The 12107-nt window shown below is 41.4% G+C and overlaps 1 protein-coding gene across 7 annotated transcripts in view; it reads right to left on the reverse strand.

Annotated features, from left to right (window-relative positions):
- LOC111243005 (follistatin-related protein 5-like) overlaps positions 1–12107 on the reverse strand; it is a 50200-nt gene that overhangs the window by 10612 nt on the left and 27481 nt on the right. For all 7 annotated transcript variants that reach the window (XM_022788002.2, XM_086987407.1, XM_086987399.1 and 4 more), the window contains 6 exons: positions 9688–9771; positions 9187–9391; positions 4196–4401; positions 3649–3895; positions 2930–3076; positions 207–422 (listed from right to left, as the gene is read on the reverse strand). In XM_022788002.2, coding sequence (XP_022643737.1) covers positions 207–422; positions 2930–3076; positions 3649–3895; positions 4196–4401; positions 9187–9391; positions 9688–9771 — 1105 coding nt within the window. The remainder of the gene's footprint in view (positions 1–206; positions 423–2929; positions 3077–3648; positions 3896–4195; positions 4402–9186; positions 9392–9687; positions 9772–12107) is intronic.

The following is a 12107-nucleotide window of genomic DNA, read 5'->3' on the forward strand; positions in this document are numbered from 1 at the left end:
ATATAGGGCCTTGGTATCGGTGATTCAACTCTGCGTTTATTGTAAAGTCTTGTATATTTTTTTGTAAACACATATGAATATAATATTGTTATCAGAAATTTGGGCGCTATTCTGCCACATCGTAATTAATCTAAGTTTTATTGAATGGATCTGTATAAATTTAAGAGCGTAATTCAAATCTGTGTGTCAAAAAGGCTGATGCTTACTGTCAAGTCTGTTGAAGGCTCCGTAAAATTCGGCCACCGATAGGGTACCATCCTTATCGACATCATCAAACACTAACATATCTGCTAGAATACAAGCCTGTGACAACTGGGCCATTTTGTCATCTTCCGATGCCCGCCATAACTCTTCCGCTTGAAGCAGGTTATCGCCATTGCTATCGTAATGAGCGAACATTGACGCCATCAATGAATCTGCGCCTGAAATTCACAGAAAATCCACAGAGTGAAGTTCCTTGAAACCGCTTGCTTGTAAATTATACTACATTTCTATCTTTGAGCTTGCCTCAAATCTGCTGCGCGCAAGTGTATAATAATTTAATTCATATTCACATATACTTATCACACAACATTTTTACTCAAATCTCAAAAAACAAGTTTTACTGAGAAAAATTTAATATCTATGCCATCTACGTAACGAATGGCTCAAAATCCAATATGCAGCCACGTACCTATTGGGCGCACGATATAGCCTATTGTTACTGTAACTATACAATCATGTGTTTAATGATTATTTTTGCCAAACATTGAGGATTTTAGAGACGAACAGCAACGTACGTACCAATTCTACGCAATGTATCTCGCTCTAACGGAAGGACTCTAATGGACGCACAATTCTAACTGCCCTATTGATCGACGTCTAACGCCCGCCATGTTTGTAACTTTGCCACTGGACAAAACGATGATGCTGGGCTTTTAATCTTGAATGGTCCTTCCCGCAGCGGGTTTACATACAAGCGAAGAATACACCGCAGCTGTTTTTCGACTTTTCAGACGAAGGTTAGTCTCAAATGAATCTCACCGAGGGCAAAGCAAATCCCATCGGAACCAGTCGTTATTCGTTTTAGGAGATCAGTGAGCTTATTTGCTTCCGCGCAGCGATCGGCCACGTGGTTAGCCCCTTGCCACTGGTAGCGGCGAAAGGGCAAGGGACAATTTGCTTTTGACAGCGCACTGCCCAAGACCGGTCCACATTGGCCAACGTTGCCAACATACCTGGGTCTATTAGGTGTCAGGAGAAGTACCTAATAGAAAATCATTAACTTGATTCTCTGGCTCGCTTAAACTCATGCATCCGAATACTAAAGTGATCACTCACTACTGACAAACTGAATCTCTGTACGATAATGAGCGGAGACCGGCCACAACTTGGCAGGTCAAGCAATACCAAAACACAGTTTGCGTTAACAAACTCAACACCAATGAGAACCCTTGAATTCATTTAATCTAAAACGACGATTTGACATAGACCAAAAACTTAACTTGCTGAGTATGCCTATCCACAGAGATGAGAATAGGCTTACTACGATCGCACAAAGCTTGCCGGAATTACAAATCTTCAGTATACTGTCCAGTTATTTGAGGTCATATCCTAACGATGGAGAAATTGATATAAGAAGCTAGCTATAGAGATGGCATCTATACTAACAGAAATGGCACCATCCACTGATACGGTCAGTCCTTTTGTTAGCTAAAACATAAGATTATCCTTCTGACCATTAATTCCTGAGTCGGAGCAACCGATCGAAGATCTTTTCGATAAAAGAGCTCGTTCATGTTGTATCTCGAATCTCATGAAAGGTTTGACGTATTATATAAAATACGTACGTTGTATTTTAGCTATACAGGTTATTAAACTGTACATTAGCTCTCCTCTCGATTATATTTAGCTTGCCATTTCTGTTGTGGTCACGCGGACTGCCCCACCACATGACGCGCATCGCACTCGACCAAAGCGGTGTGTCTACGGGCATACGCTAAGGCAAAGGTTAGTTTATGGGGGTGCTAGCTATAGCTTAGCAAAGGATAGTTAAAGAGATGTATTCTCGAAAAGAAATTTTCAGAAAAAGCATTTCTTTGCGCATTTCCGACGTGTGCTTCGTTTTATTCAATCGGTCCAGACGTTTGTGTTTGCCGACTGCGCGATGCCAGGGGACATTCTCTAGGCTTTCACGGAGCAGGCGAGTCGTCACGGCTGTTGCCATCGTTGATGCTGGGGGCTTCGATTAAATAACGAAGCCCCCTTTGGGAGTTCTTTTCCATGCCATTAGTTTTCATTAAGGGTGAGTTAGTATATGGGCTAAGGAGACCTTTGATTGCGGAGCGGTCGAGAAAATTAAACATTTAATACATAAAGCAACCAAAAGGATCAACATTTAGTTATCCAGCGTTTACCAACGAATGAAAAAATACGATCGATCAAAGCGAAGGTACATTTATCCATTAGGAGTCTTAATCAACATTGGAAAAATGATAATTTTCGAATTTTAGTGATACGTTCGATGGATGAGTAGACGAATATTGATCGATGAACCGTGTCTTTAGATATAATACAATACACATAAAGCTGTAACCAAACGTTTTTGGGAAATCTACGCACAATATTTTCCTTTACTGTGAAAGCATTCTGAAAAGTTCGATATCTTTAAAAGGGCGTATATACCTAACAAAGCTTAATTCTACATTTATATTTTTCACGATTTTTAAGCGCTATCATGGGTGGAATCGTGGGCGCAAGCAGCTAACCTTAAACGAATTTGCGATGCATTGGAGCCTCACAGGTTAGGCCAGTTATGTGAGCCCAGAAATATGAGTGGACCTACAGGTTCTTCGATATAGAGTCCAAACCATACGAAACGCTGAAACATGATAACGTTTCGACCTCTAGGAGTAGATCAAAACTGTTATTGAAAAGCTGAATGACTTACCCCCAAGACGTTTTACTTCTCCATTATTTGAATAGAATAAAAGGAGGTTTTCCTTCATGAAATCATAATCTTGTTGACCACATTCAAGGTCCTCCATTAAACCCGACTCCTCCGCATCTATTTCCTCTTCGGCTGATATCTCTAGTGCTGAAAATATACATATTTAATTAATTGGCTATTTAGCCGAGTATTTGGCAAAAAAAAGATGGCTTATTTTATTTGAGCAACGAATTTAACTAAGGCCAAGTTTGCATGCGTAAAAAATTACGTGCTGGCTCAGAAGCTTGAAGAAAGAGATATGGGTTACAGTGCATTGTTTTCGGTGGAACTGATGTCCATGACTGCATTTCTATATTGCGCATGTGATTTGCTTTTAAATAATTCTACCTAGCAATTATTTTTTTCACTCACAGATAGCTACCAAGGTTAGAAAACGAGAATTCACGGAAAGGAAAACATATTGATAGCGAACGGTCTTAGGATTTAGCCATTTAAATTAAGGTGTGATATAAAACAGAATTCATTAAAAAAAAAATAAGGCATATCTGTAATAAAGTCAGATCAATAGTAAATGCAAACCCCGAACTGCTTGCACCAGTTCTTCGACGCGTTTAGGTTAACCCACAGGGAAACTAATTGTACCATATCTGCAGCTCGAATCAAATTTTAAATCTTAGGATTGTTAATACATGATCTAGTTGGCAATAAAGTCGTCTTACAGTCTTTGGATGACCTGCTGGAGGGCAGTGGCTTCTGGGTCGTCGTGGTCGTCGTGCTACTGATTTCAACCCAGGCAAGATTGGGCTCCACCTGGCGATTTGTAGTTTTTGATTTCTTCACTTTTAGCTGTGCGGTCCTTTTGCCGACTAACTGCTTTTTCGGCAATCCACTAAACACGGGATCTTTAAATAGTTTCCTTGATGGAAAAACGTTTTTATTTTTGTAACATGTCCTTTTGCGGTCAACCTGAAAATTCAGACCAACAGTGAACACTATCAGTAAAGGGATATCATAGAAATGGAGCCACGCAGGAAATCGTTAATTACACCGGTAGCACATTTCTTCGCTTAACGTTGCGAAAAATTCTGGCGAGACCTGTTACGACCTTCTATTAAATATTCGAACACGATAAAAATCGTCACCTAGTACGGGAAAGTGACATTTAAAAAACCTTGAACACGAAACCTGAAGTTGTAAAATAGTTTTCCCCCGGCGAACAGACCTCCTGTAATTTTCTGGTATCTAAAATGTAGACTATTACTGCACCTGGATATCGTCATTGGAAAGGCAAGCAGCTCTTCGTAGTTCGCAGTGGTTTGCATAGGCTCGACCGTCGCTGCCACAAAGAACTTTTTTGCCTCTTCCGCCAGGGGAACACCGACGTTGGCAGACACATTCAGCGTCCCCTTCGTCGGACACGATGCACTCACGCCAGCGGCCGCATTCGCGCGAGTCACATGGATCCCCCGTATCTATAAAGATGATCATATTATAAGCGAGTGTTCGTACTGTAATAGCTCAGAATGTAGTCATCTAGAGCAAATTTTGATAGTTCGACTCTGATATTATAGTTAACTTATCTCGATATAACTTCGAAAGACTTATCGCTTATTTTCCTTTTAGGACATTCAACATTACTTATTTTTATTATTATTACACACACTTTAAATAATTGAGAAAGGTTTAGTTTAGTCATCATCAGTAATAATATTAATGGCCAAAATACATGCAATACTACCGATCATGACGTTTAGATCTAGGAAAAGGTTTGTTTTTACATAATACTGAGTGTTCTTTAACCGCAGTAATCGCCTTTTCTTTGAATAGGTAAGCCTATTCATTGAGCCTGTTTTATTTTAGATTTGTCCGTGACGCTATCGGTAAAGCTACTGTTAAGGTTCCGATCCATAAAAGAAGTCTCTCTATATCCATATTCTCTTATAACGTTTCAGATTAACGTTGTGACCGGAAAAAGGGGTTTTGGAGCAGACTACCCGTTTAAATGAGCACGACATCTTTCTGATATCCTCATAAACTTCAACACACTCCGTACGACTACCCGCCGTTGAGCTCTATGTTAGTCTATAACCCGGATGTTTGTTTGTTCATCGACCCTGTGTTGCAAGCGCCACGTCCATCTACGATTGCATCCAACTGGGGATAAAGCGAATTGGCAGAGCGGGTTTTCAACGATCAACCGTTGCAGCCATCGGATACGCCAAAGTCGTTCGTTAACTGTTCGCGGCTGTGCTTTGAAACCACGGTAATAACGGGATGAAGCGACTGCTACGTAGCCTGTCGGCGTATACACACGTACAGAGAGCGCAAAGCGGCTTAAGCAGAGGTAACCCGAAAGGCCAATTGCAAACAGGCAATTCTACAGTAAACACGATGCATAATTACGGGAAGTGGAGCTCTTCGACTGGGTTGTTGTTAGGTTCGATCGGTTTGCTTAGCCAAGCGTTGTACCTTCCTGGATCGCTCATTTTTGCATTTTCTCTCGTCAGAGTGGCCGGTCAGTCCGCCTGCGTTTCTGCAAATTCCAAGCGTAGCTACCGCCGCTGCGCGCTTGCTCCGTCCCGGAGTCATGGCCAGCGCTTCCACGGCTCAGTGGTCATTCTGGACGACCAACGCAAACATATTCGAGTTGTCTGGACAAGACTCACCCGGACTCATTGGAGTTAGCGGAACTCCAGTTGGTTACGTCCCTTGGTACCGATGCCCTGCTGGCGCCGACGGCCTAAGCAAACTCTCTGCTGCTGTGGTGATGATTTGGGCGGCGGTGGTCAGCTTGAGAGTCAGCTCTCTGAGTGACACCAGTTGCACGAACAATCGTGTATGAGCGCGTATTTTATTATAGCGTATAGTATGTTTAGGCTAAAAGAACTGGGTCGTATCAGTTGGTTTGTGAGCTGCCTATTTGATTTGTGAAATTGATGTAAATAAGTTTTACTTAAACTAGCCACGACTGCTCAGCTAGAAAACTATTGGCTTACTCAAATCTGAAATTGAGGCCTAAATAACAGTTTCCAAGTTTCGATATCATAAAGTAGGCGATTTTCTAAAATATCACCTATTATCATGAAACAATACTGCTGAGGTGGTTTGGACGTATAACAAAACGTATAATGATCTATGCTTGTTCTAATCTAACAAGCGAAAGGCCACTATGTAAATACACTGATAATCTAAATTTATCATATACGGAACATATATGTATATCCTTGAAAACTCTACTGAAATCATTTTATGTAAAATTCTACGGTTAGATCTTCTAAAGAAGAAATATATACACGTAGGCATAGTAGCTTATGCATTTGCTGACGTTCGAAGGATCAAGAGACGTAAGCGTTGCTTAGGTTGTGACGTGTGTTTATCTGCATAAAGTTTACATCAGGAAGCAGCGAGAAAAAAGAATCAGTAGTAAGAAAAAACCTGCTCGACCCGAAAGCTAAAACCAATGAAATAAAGAACAGCCCAACAACGGACAAGCCGGGTAGGACACTGACACGGAGAATAACTTAGGACAGTAGAATGCTTGGGAGGCTAAACGAATCGTGGCAGAGTGCTAGCAAGCCGACAACTAACTGTTGTCAAAATCAGACCCTGATTTCCCAGAATTCTCTTCCTTGCAAGTCCGCTTGTCTTTTTTGGGACACACAGATCTTCCTATTTCCAGTCTTCTTCAATCTTAGGCTTCACTGTCCTGACCGCTTTTCTGACAATGCTGCACACGACATAGTCGAATCTTTCCTCTCATCCTGTCGTTCTCTCGCTCTTGGAATCGTTGTCGACCAGTACGGTTACTATCGTTAGTCCTCGGTAGCAGCTATGCGAACTCCTGCTGATCCTGATCGGGCTGAACTGTCCAGTGATCGTCTGGCAGACAACACAATGACGCTGACGCTGCTGCTGTTTTTCATGTCCTCGACAGCGAAACCAGATGGCAAGCCTAAGACAACCAACGAGACGATGAGACGAGCATCCCCTCCCTCTTCTTCATTTTCTTACGCGCGTACAGTCAACAAAGAAAACAACGAAGGGATTGATGGACCCTCTGAATAGTCGGCGTCGTCATCGCTGCCACTATCTACTTCCTACTACTGAAGGAATAAACAGTACTGACGGCTCAGAGACAGACTGCGATGTTTGTCAGCAGGAAAGTACACTCGTTCGGGGACGCAAAAGCAAAAGAGAAAAACAGTTGAAACAGATTGGAACAACGGAAATGAAAGAGCCGGAATTGTGAATGTGTCTCGGTGATAACTAAGGTAGTAGCTAGGCTAGCATCAGTCGTTCATAAATTGCGTGTTTGATTCCGAACATTCACTCGGAGATTCTAGTGGAAATCCTTCAGACGGAAATGTTCTTCCCTGCAAGGAATTTGAGTGTAAGCCAATTTTGGTAACTTACGATTTTATTGGAGTGGGAAACGACGAAAACCAAGACGGCGAAAACTCAGGAGAACTCTGGTTTATAGGTCACTAAAATTACCGGAGGCTAATGATATAGAGTCCATCAACTTGCACCTGAAGTCGTAGCTTTGATCTTAAGCGTCAGATATAGCAGAAAGGAGGAAATAGTTTCAAAGGAGAAAGGAGAATGCTATCAACATGCCAAAGTGCTGGAAGGACACATACGGACTGTGTATGGCTACGAGGTGAACCCGACATGCTGCTTAAATTTCATTGTGGTGTTTAGAGACACTTCAGACCGAAAGGCAGCTTAATTTAAGCGGCTGATTAAATCCGCAGGAGTGACGAATATACTATCGACCAGATGATGGATCCGACCGTCATACCTGTACATAGCAGCTTGGCTTTCCACTAATAACTATCAGGTCCGAATGTAACAGATATTAGGTACATATTACTTACAGAACAGTAGCAGAAATCAGCAAGTTACCAACAATTTACCAATATGAACTCTACACACGGCGTACCTATGTGTCGAGACTGATTAATACTGCACCAAATATGTAGACTCGTGACGAACTTACCCTCCCCCTCGCCCCCCATAGTTACCGCCAGAGGGCAGTCCAAATCATGAAGTAGGGCAGAAGCTTTATACAACTGCAAACCTAGTTAATGTGTTTCTGACTTTAGACAAAGACTCTAATAAGGCTCTATTCAGGTACCGAAATACGAGCTACAACATAACTCGACTGCCTAATTTCTGAAAAAAATGTTGGACCATCACCACCAGTTTTAAGCAACAATAGAGACAATCATGCCGCCGCCCCCTTTACCGTATATATTTACTGAGATTTGCTCAGGTATTCTGCCATGTATTTAATTTAGCTTGACGACTTCGCGTAACTTCCCATTAAGTTAGGCTGCAATTACTTAACTTACAGCATGATCTATTACTTGTCTAGTATCTATCGCATCGACTTTTGAAAATCTTAATCGTAAAGCCATAATCGTGGTTGAGAGCTTTCGTAGCTCGAATAGAAGAATGCGGCATTTCGTGCGTCGTTCTAGGGTGACAAGATCGGCCTGAGTAGGATATTAGCTTCTCGGAATTTAATGAAGCGTGTAGCTAACTGAAAACTCCCTAAAAAACAAAATGGGGCATTAAATATAAAAAGCAATTGAATATAATGATACTCAAACCGATGTTAAGTCATCGATTCTACTTAGCTGCTACGAGAACGTTATGAATTTATAATACGTATAGATTCTATCCTTGAAGTAGATTACTAACTTAGGTCCGAATAAAAATACAGTTAAAGGTTGATATAATAATATTACCTTGCTTACATTCAAGGCCAGGCGTTATAGACAGCCATGTTTGATTAATTCCAGATCATTAACGCTTGATTAATTTATAACAAGTGGTCAGCGCAGGGCTATAGACAGAGCGGCTGGAATTAAAGTTCCTTATTTTTATATTCGTGCGCGTTGTTAACACACGCAGCGACCTTGACGCTGGTCTATATGACGCCTAAATAATGTACAGCGTACTATAGGCGCGTCGCTACGGTAATGCAAAAGGAATACCTTATTAGAAAAAATGATCAGGCTACTGTCAATCGGTTTACTATCTTGGTGTTCTGTGGATGTTTACTATATAGGCCACTAGGATAGCCTAGCACGCGTCATTAAATTGCCGACATACATACATATGTATGTGTGTGTGTCGGCAACGATCAGATGATGACAATGTAGTGAAAGGATGCACAGCATACTCAGTTCATGTATCCGTCTAAAATATGTCGGTTGTCGAACTTACTTCTAGGCAATTAACTTTCATACCTTGAAGTGAAACATCATCATCTTGCTGTTTCGGCTGCTGCTCGTCTCCATTTCGTACGCTTGGTGATGCTGACCGATGCTGTTGGGTGTTTCTTAGGTCGTTAGGAAATTCCTGCACTGTTCCCCTAGGTGACTCTTCGGAGCTCAGGTCAATTTGCTCTCCTTCGCTAGCCCCCGTAATACCGTCCTCACGGTAGTGCCGTGACTAAACAAATTATATTCTACTATTAGCATTGCGTACCTTTGTCACTCTCCATGGATGAAAATTCCGCCATGACGAATGACACAGTGCACCGTATTTAAGCTCTAAAAAACATCTATCCTCTTACACACAAAGGTTTACTTCTGTTCGAAATATGTCGGAGGTTCAATATAGAAAAGTATATTTATATGTAGAAACTCAATCTAGGCCTATAAAACCTAAAAATTTGATATCGAACCAATAGCACAAATTTGTCCCCGCAGTGTGTCGCAACGTTCCGCATATAGCGAAATACTTACTTTGGCACTTGTGAGTGTAAATAGTCCGGGCAATAAAAGTATTAAAAGAAGTGCTGAAGATAGGCGCCACCTCATCCTGAAATCCTGAAAACAATCGAAACAAACAAAGTGTAAGAATTTAGTACTACTAAAGATATACAGGACTATCAGCAAATCCTAGTTCAAGTTTATTAGCCTTAAAGAATGTCGCATGCGTATAAACAGTTATGAAAAACCACACTACAGCTTTTTCCATTATGATTGGCTAAATACATATAAATATGACAAAATTTTGTAGACGCTTGAATACATCTACTAAGGACCGTACGGCACTCAGGTCTGTTTGAGTTCTACTTGCCCTTTATCGTGTCTATCTATCTACCTCTAATCTCTATTCGTTTAGCCTCTCTAGCATTCAATAGTCAAGCTAGCTTACAGCAGCATCTTAGAGACTCGGGCCTAATTCTTGCTAGTCTCCTTATTCTCAGTTTTAGCATCACTGTATTATTAACATATCATAGAGGTTTGTTCCTTCCCAAAACGAAATCAAGTTGGCCCCGCTTATTCTTCCCAGATTCCGCTTCCATATTTAAATAAGCCGCTTTCCTTTGCTAGCTACATTTTCTCTTTCCCCTTGCACCCCTTTGTCTTTTTTTGGTCGTCGGTCCTTTTTCGACGTGCTTTTAGTAGTGGTGGTTATCATTCTTCTCGGAATGAGTTAGGACAAGGGGGGGGGGGGGGTAAAGAAACGAAACAGCACAAGCTGTTGGCAGAAGCGCCAGCATCATCAGCTTTCCAAACCAAACTTCTTTACCGCGGCTGCACAAATGGACATAATTTATATTCAATCACTGGGGCGCTATTGCGTTGCAATACAGTGACTGCTAGGACCGCCAAAGGCCTACCGACAAGTCTCGTTTTGCTGCCTCTAAGCTGCTGCTGCTGCCGCTACTGCTACTGTTCTTTTCCTCGTTATTGCTCCTTTGTCCAGCCGTACGTTTCTCATCAGATGCATGAGAGGTTTTGCCAGCTGGAACAATTCAGTTTGCCATTGCCCATCTTCTGCCAGGAGAAACCGACGCTGCTAAAAGCACTTGTGGTACGAGGAACCAGGAGGACTAGATTGGCCCCGGCCACTTTAATAGGCCAAAGCTGCCGAATCTCTTTTCCATCCGCTTTCCATTGAACAAGAGAGAAAATGAGAAAGGCAGAAATCGAAATAGGGGCAATAAGATGCCAACAGTGGTATCATACAACGACGCAATGGGAAAGGGAAGTCGAAGAGAAATAAACGAGAAGATGACCTCACTAGTCGAGAGCAACGTGAAAACATTGAAACGGAGTTTCATCTCCTTACAGGCCTGTCCAATAGGCCGAGTACGATAGAGTAGACAAATGTAGAAAAACTGTCGTTTCAAATTCTATGTGAGCAATTAAACTCTGAGGGTATATAATAAAAATTGCGGACGAAGGACAAAGGCACGATGATGTCCTGTATGACCTCCTACCCAGCGAACAGGGGGAGGCGCTCCTCCCTGCATCTCCATGTTGCACCACAAAAAACAAATGGCGTCCAATTATTAAGATTCTTCATTCCAGTGGTTGGTGTTGCTATTGCTGGTAAACTGACGAAATAGTATGTTCTCTGAATTGTTCTTAGAAAGTGTAGTTCGACTAATTGGCATGCTCTAGTAACTGCCCTCATATGGAATGTAGGATTCAGTACAGCTCTTCACAGATTTTTATTTGAATCATTATTTCAACACTTAATTTCAATAATTTAAGCAAGTACTACAGTCGACACGTCTGACGTCGTAAGGGGCACGTAACGGATTTAAAAATTGGAAAGCAAAATCTTGAAAATACACGTTCATTCGTTTAATCTTGCAGGTAATAAAAGCTATACGAACCTAGCACAAGCGAAACGTCTATCACGTAAAAAATCTCAAACTCTTCAAAAAATCCATTTATTGTGATGAACCGTTCCGGGCAGTGCTTTACCAAAAACAAGTATCAAAAACGGCGAATTTAAATATAGTAGGATTATTATGGTACAAATAAATAGTGAAGTTTCTAAAAGTTTCCAGACCAAGCTAAATGTGCCAATAATATAAACAAGTAAATTGCCTTATTTTTCATGTGACCAATAAATCTGTCTGTGTTCTGGAAAAAAAAATAACTTATAGCATTTTGCACAATAACTTCTTAGGTGTTGCAACTCTTTCAGAAAGCAACTTTGCTGCAGCGGAAATTTTGTATACACGCGCATCAAATTTGAAACGCCGATATCGCCAGATCGTGCCATCAGCAGGTCGGAAGAAATCTATCTCTTTGTCTTTTATTTTCTTTTCTCAAAAAAGGCGATTCAAGCTTTCGCGACTTAGCATTTTCATTGGGTTTCTTTCGGGTGCAAATCCATCTAATGCGGGAGCAAGTGGGTT

The sequence above is a fragment of the Varroa destructor genome, unplaced genomic scaffold (genome assembly GCF_002443255.2).
Source record: "Varroa destructor unplaced genomic scaffold, Vdes_3.0 BEIS01000001.1, whole genome shotgun sequence".
Taxonomy (NCBI): Eukaryota; Metazoa; Arthropoda; class Arachnida; order Mesostigmata; family Varroidae; genus Varroa; species Varroa destructor.